This window comes from Rhamphochromis sp. 'chilingali' (assembly GCF_963969265.1).
Source record: "Rhamphochromis sp. 'chilingali' genome assembly, chromosome: 7".
NCBI lineage: Eukaryota > Metazoa > Chordata > Actinopteri > Cichliformes > Cichlidae > Rhamphochromis > Rhamphochromis sp. 'chilingali'.
Genome location: NC_137934.1, coordinates 27,732,590 through 27,740,089, shown reverse-complemented (window position 1 = coordinate 27,740,089; position 7,500 = coordinate 27,732,590). Strand labels below are relative to the sequence as shown.

General features: G+C 44.2%; 1 protein-coding gene across 2 annotated transcripts in view; it reads right to left on the bottom strand.

Annotated features, from left to right (window-relative positions):
* Positions 1-7,500, bottom strand: part of zc3h3 (zinc finger CCCH-type containing 3) — an 81,751-nt gene that overhangs the window by 19,845 nt on the left and 54,406 nt on the right. For both annotated transcript variants that reach the window (XM_080887774.1, XM_080887775.1), the window contains exon 5: positions 1,880-2,043. In XM_080887774.1, the coding sequence (XP_080743900.1) occupies positions 1,880-2,043 (164 nt within the window). The remainder of the gene's footprint in view (positions 1-1,879; positions 2,044-7,500) is intronic.

The window sequence follows — 7,500 nt, the reverse complement described above, 5'->3', positions numbered from 1 at the left end:
ACATATTCTTCCTTCAAGATTGTCTCTAATCCATTTCTCTTCATGTCTACCATCTACAAGCAATTAGTCGTCCTAGTAATAAATACATCAGCACATATATAAATGAAGATTTAAGGGTAGCTTTTGGTTTTGTTTACTATAATTCTATAAAATGCTTTGTTCTGATGTTAAGTCTTGCATTAAATGTAACAATTTTAAAGTAATTTTAAAGTATTCAAAGTATCTACAATAGATATGACAGAAAGGAAGCTATCTGTATGTGCTTTTGCATAGCCAGAAGCAATAAAAACTAAATATGTGACTGGTTATTTATACTCGGGTGGTTTGACGCATTAGTGCCAAATCCAAATGCGTCATCCAGCTCTGTCTGAGAATATTACAAACACTATGTACCCAATGCACGCCACAAATAGTGTAGGAAAATGAGGAATGAATAAGACGACAAGGAGATGGGCAGGGTGTGGTTACAAACGGCAGTTAATCTTACTCAGACCTCTAAATTTGGCATTTTTCTGGCTGTTAAGTCTCTTGTCAAGCGTGTGTTCTGGATTACAGTCCGGAGGCTCTGTACCAAGAACAAATATGAAGCTTGCTACAAAGATGTGAAATCACAACTCCTACTTGGAAGACACCCGAGACGTGTCTCTAGATGCATGAATTTGTGTTGTGATGCTGGTCACGAGCTGAACTGATTGGAGCTTCTCAATTTCACCTGCAGCTTTAGTCACAGCAGAATGTGTAAAAGAGAGGTAGAGAAGCAGGAAGAAAGTGGAGGCAGATCCAGGCTTTAATCTCCCCCATTCACTTCTCCAGGCCCTCCCCCTCACCTCTCTGACAGATGACAACTTTATTATTTCAGATGGCAAATCCAGCCAGTTCCCCTAAGTCTGTTAGAGGATATGTGAACGGTGCTACAGCCACAAATGTGAATATACACTCTCTGTACACTTACTGCCATGTTCTTGGACTAAATGTCTTAAATGCAGGGTATCTAATCTGTATAATTTTATGTCAACTGAAATATGTCCAAACCATGAATATAGCAGTGAGAAGTGTTGTACTTTAAGAACTAAATTTTCTGCAGCTAGAAAACAAATGAAGAGGAGAGGCAAGAAGAGTTGAGTGTGGAAACAAAGCGGTTTATTTACCGGCCAATCTATGTTCCTACCCTCACCTATGGCCACATCTTCTAGACGGTGACTGAAAGAATGAGATAGGCAGACAAAATGAGCATTCCCCAGACACTGAAGGGTGTCTGGGTTCCGTCATAGAAAACAGGGGAAGAGCTTGGTTCTTTGGGAGGGACTCCTTCACACTGAAAGACCTCCTAGACACCCCCTACGTGAAGCATTTTAGGATGTCCAACTGGTAGAGAACCCGAGGAAAGACGCAGAATATGCTGAGGAGATTATATCTTGGGTTGGGTGGGCGTGCCTCCATGTCTCTGTAGGAGAAGTGGCTGAGGAGAGGACCACTCTCAAAACAACAGTAGCTTTACCCACCTCCTGTTATAACCTTATAACCTTCTTTGCAAGTGGCAACCAATCAAAAAAAAAAGACAACAGTGTCATTCAGCATAGGAAGAACTGAGGGGAAAATGTGAACATAGTGCCTAATACTGGCCCAGCCATTTTTTGGTAATTTAAATACAATGTGAAGCAAGCGGTCACATTTGTGCCCTTGTTATACTCAGATTACAATGGTGGAAATTAAGTCTCTTTTAAATATATTTTAATTAGGAAAATGTATTTGACATCTGCTTGTGAGAGGAAAACACTGAGGCAGGCTCATTCAGGCACATTATAAATTTCCACGGTGGTTGTGTGAATTGTTAGTCCTCTTTGAACTTCAGAAGTTGTTGAACACACAACACATATACCTGTTCGATTGATGGACATGTTCGCTGCTACGGTGCGGGACAGCTTATTGGCTGACACACGGTATAAGGACCCACGAATCCAACACATGCTGCTTCCTCTCCACTGCTGGGTGGATGACGGGTGTCTGTCGTGGGGAGCTCGAAGACGGCTCTGAAGGAAACTCCTTAGAGAAAGAGGGATTCAAATAAAAGAAGAATAGATGGTATAAGGAAACATTTGAGGAAATCAAATTACTCCCAATTCTGGTTTATTGCTACTTGGAATTATCCACTCAGCCCAGTTAATACACTGTAAAATTTTCATTCATGCATTGCTTTGAGCGAAAACCATCTGCTAGAAGACTTTCCGCTCACCCTCTTTCTTTTACCCATCCTTTCTCCCCAGCTCTCTCAGTATAACCCCTCTCTTCACTTTATGTTTCCCATCCTGTAGTCCCCTCTCTCTCTCTCTCTCTCTCTCTCTCTCTCTCATGTCACAGCACTCTGTTAAATTGCTCCTCTAATGGAAAGGACGGTAGTGTGGAAATGGAGAGAATTGAAAAGAGGAGAGAAGGAAATCAATGAGATAATAGGCAGGGCAGGGGGCCAGAGCAGCACGGTTGGCCCCTACACTTGAGTGTAGAGATCACACACACACACACACACACACACACACACACACACACACACACACACACACAGAATTACAACACATTCCTACTATGGTATGTATAGTACACAAAATCGCAGGCCTCTGCACACAGGTTCAAGATTCAGGAGTCCCTCGGTTGGCCTGTGTATGTGTGCGGCATCTGTACGTGCGAGTCCACAGTGTGTGTGGAGCTTCTGGGTGGTGGTGGGGCGGTGCAGGGGTTATGGCGATAAATTGCGCTGTCCTGTCACTTCTATTTGGGGCGGATTGGGCTAGTGTGCAGGGCGCCGCTGGAGGTAATTTGCTGCCGTATTTCAGATGGGCTGGAAATGGGTTTAGAGCGAGAGTTCATGCCTCCCATTACAGAAAAGAGAGAGAGGGTTACCCCAAACGCATGGCGCGCACAAAACAACTGACATGGATGCTTAACACGTGCAGAGCTGCTGCACTGCTGCAAATAATATCAGCCATCAGCTGTGTTCACATGCACGCTCTATTAGACTGTGTGCCATAACTCAGCAGCACAGACACTCAGTTTCACTGATACAAGATCAGTGGACGCCCTACACAGGGCAACTGCAGCCAGGGGAGCTGTAATGGAGGCTAATGTTGGAGCACTGACTGCCACCCAGGGAGGCTTAAACAAGGACTGGGTGGCCTAGGGAGCCACAATGGAGGTTAATGGGGATATGACATGAACAGTTAACACAGACGGCAGTTAACCCTGACACAGGGCTGCAGTCAAGGGGTGACGTTAGGATGTTCTCTCACCGGGTTCATATTGTTACACCCCGGCCTAGGCAACCGGGGTGCAACGCAGGAAAATAAAAATAAGGCAAAAACACACGAGAAAAACTAATACGGGCTTCCACAAAAATAATCCCAAAACGAGATTTAAAGCAAGATACGACATTTATTTACATCACCAAACACAAGGCGCCAAACTATTTACAACGGGGGGGAAGATCGCAACCATGACATACAGAAACACAGGGCTTAAATACATAGAAGGAGCAATTAGGAAAATGGACAACAAGAGGGAAACACAGCTGGGGCAAATTAGACCTGACAAGACAAGGAAACGTAAACTGAACACACTAAGATAACAACAGACCTTCAAAGTAAAACAGGAAACACATGACAGTCACGCAAAAACAAAACACTGACAACACCGAAACGTAACATTTCCCCCCACCCAAAAATCAAACATGTAACCCCAAGTGAAATGTTTGATCAAAAGCGGATGAAGGCTGGTGGAGGCTGGAGCGGTCCCACGGACCCTCCAGCAGACGACGAAGGCTGGAGCGGTCCCCCGGACCCTCCAGCGAAGACGGATGAAGTCTGGAGCGGTCCCACGGACCCTCCAGCGAAGGCAGACGAAGGCTGGAGCGGTGCCTCGGACCCTCCAGCGAAGACAAACGAAGACTGAAGCGGTGCCTCGGACCCTCCAGCGAAGGCAGACGAAGGCTGGAGCGGTGCCTCGGACCCTCCAGCGAAGGCGGACAAAGGCTGAAGCGGTCCCTCCAACGGACCCTCCAGCGAAGACGGACGAAGGCTGATGAAGGCTGGAGCGGTCCCACTGACCCTCCAGCAGACAACGAAGGCTGGAGCGGTCCCACGGACCCTCCAGCGAAGACGGACAGCTGAAGCGAAGGCAGACAAAGATGATGAAGGCTGGAGCGGTCCCACTGACCCTCCAGCAGACGACGAAGGCTGGAGTGGTCCCTCGGACCCTCCAGCGAAGGCGGATGAAGGCTGGAGCAGTCCCACGGACCCTCCAGCGAAGGCGGATGAAGGCTGGACCGGCCCTCGGACCCTCCAGCGAAGGCGGATGAAGGCTGGACCGGCCCTCGGACCCTCCAGCGAAGACAGACGGCTGAAGCGGTCCCACCCTCGGACCCTCCAGCGACGGCGGACGGCTGAAGCGGCCCTCGGACCCCCAGCGAGTGGACGAGCCCCCATATGTTACACCCCGGCCTAGGCAACCGGGGTGCAACGCAGGAAAATAAGAATAAGGCAAAAACACACGAGAAAAACTAATACGGGCTTCCACAAAAATAATCCCAAAACGAGATTTAAAGCAAGATACGACATTTATTTACATCACCAAACACAAGGCGCCAAACTATTTACAACGGGGGGGAAGATCGCAACCATGACATACAGAAACACAGGGCTTAAATACATAGAAGGAGCAATTAGGAAAATGGACAACAAGAGGGAAACACAGCTGGGGCAAATTAGACCTGACAAGACAAGGAAACGTAAACTGAACACACTAAGATAACAACAGACCTTCAAAGTAAAACAGGAAACACATGACAGTCACGCAAAAACAAAACACTGACAACACCGAAACGTAACAATATGTTCATACAAGTCTAAGTGTCAGAGCAATCGTCCCAGTGATTTCACATGTCTGTGCATGACTACTTTCATGTGTGCCGTCCCCATCACAGAGCAGTTCTTCCCTTTGGCACAAAAATTATAACTGTTTGATGTACACACCTCTAATCTTGCAAACTAAGATCTGTTCAAGCTTTGTTCAATCCTTATGTTCATTATAATAACAGTCATGTCTATAAATTGTAATAAAGAGGGAACCCCAACAATCAGATGACTCCCACTGAGCAAGCACTTGTGGACAGTGGGAAGTAAAAACTCCTTTTTAACAGGAAGAGACCTATGGCAGAACTCAGCCAGGCTCGGGTAGGGGTGAGAGGAGGAAGATGGATGCAACTCTGCAAAGCTAAGCCCTGCTTCCATGTTGTCTTTAGAAGGAAGAGGTTGTGTTCTAGAAACACTTCCAAACAAGCCATACATATTCAGTCTTGTTCTAATTGTTATAAACAGTTATGAACTTTAACTCTTAACGTGCTAACTGAGTCAGAGATTTAGATACTGGGTTTTTCTGCAATTTATTTCAGCACTGCTTGGTCTGAAGTTGGGGTGAAGACACTGGGATGTCCACTCCTGGGAATATTGTGTCATTGTGTTAACACACACACCTGAATATTCTATATGAGAAAACTACAAAAACTCTTTCCTTTTTAGATAAAGGTGCCATATTTACTGATACTTAACACACATGCCGCCTTTGATAACACAGCATATGGCTGCTATTTATCCTCTTTTTTTTCTTCTTTCTTTTAATTCCTATGAAAGCAGTCAGGCTACACATTAGGGCTGCCACAAACGATTATTTTGATAGTCGACTAGTCACCGATTATTTATGCGATTAGTCGACTAATCAGATCATCATCCACTGGACGTAAAACTACAGCTTATTGCACCAGCAGCATCTGCTCTTATATAACTATCATTAGCTTACAGCTTTAAGCTTTTAAGGTGCTAACTAAAAATAAAGACAAGATGATAGTTTATTCAATTTTAATGAAATTTGCAGATTGTTTCGGTAAAGTTTAATAAACTCCTTGCTATCTAAAATATAACAGGACACCGGAGTATATTCTCCAGCATGATCAGCTGTCTGCTTGACATTTATTCAGCTGTGTAAAAGCTATAACTTTAATCTCAGCCAAACCGATTTACTCAGGAACAAATAAAATACTAAAAAAAAAAAAAAAAAAAAAAGCCAAACAACAACATTTTTAATTTATCTAAGTGACTCATATATATTTAACCTGAGTCGCGAAAGACGGCGGTGGGTTTGAAAACAATTTGCCGGGAGTCCGGTGTTCTCACGGCGCTAGTGACCTAGCCCCCGGCTAGCTATCGAGCTAGTGGGTAACAGACGTCTCCGAAAACGTCGGAGCGCTTTTGAAAATATGTGGTGTCCTGATAAACTGAGCCGATATTTGAGGTTTACACAGCTACATTCTCGCCTGAAAATATGTTAAACGTTTATTTTGTGACACAGAAAGAATAATAAGAGTAATATTAAAACTAACTAGCTACCGCCATTGTTGGAAACTAAGCTGGGCCGCGCTATGAATTCTGGGACACAGCTGCTTCTTCTTCTTCGGGGTTTAACGGCAGCTGGCATCCTTTTACATGCTGTGCTGCCATCTTCTGTTTCAGTCCGTTATTACACTCTTAAATCCTGCTATTATTCCTGCGTCTTTTGCGATCTTACAAAGCTTCAAACGACACGTCGACTATTAAATCAGTCGTCGACGATTTTGATAGTCGACGTAATCGTGACTAGTCGACTAATCGTGGCAGCCCTACTACGCATATAGAATAGTTGCTACTGTAATAAAGTGCTTTTTGAATTTGAATAGTTTTTTCACAGGAGTCCATTTAAAAAGATTCAATTAATCTACAACATTGGAGGAGGAAAATATTGCTGGTGCTGAAGTTCTGAAAAAGCAATACCATTTTCTTGTGATGAAAATATTAACTAATGAGTTACTTTTAAGTAGGCAGCACTGTGATGTAACAGATTCATTTTTGATGAGCGTAATCTTGTGTGGGTTTTATAATTCATCTTTAAGGACACTTGGGGGTAATGTAGTCCATTCTCAAAGCTGAAGACTGGGATGGTAAACCGTCTGGCAACACCAAGACAAAACATCTCAAAAGAACGTCTTTTCTTAGACAAAATGAGAGCAGCTCTGAACTGCATGCACACACGGAAGTGCACATAATGAGTCACACTGGTTCACACATGGCTTGTTTATACACAAATAACATAATAGTAAGTTCCAGAGAACACAAAAAATGAAGCCAGCATTTAACTGCAGTTCTTTAAATGGCCACTTGAGGCTCTCAAGGCTTTGTCACAGGGCTGTCACTGGGGATGTTGCCGGTCCAGCACAGGGCCTGCTAGGTCTCACCTCTGGTAATTTGTGTTTGTGCTGTTGGTGCTTCTTGGAGCATTTTAATGACATATTCTGACAAATAATATGACTTGCTATGGTAAGGCGATAAAAAGAAGTTATGCTTCAGTTTTGGTGAGTGAAATTGTTTCTATTGGTCCTTCCTTCATAATAATTAGCAGCTATCTCCATCTGTACAATGCACTTAT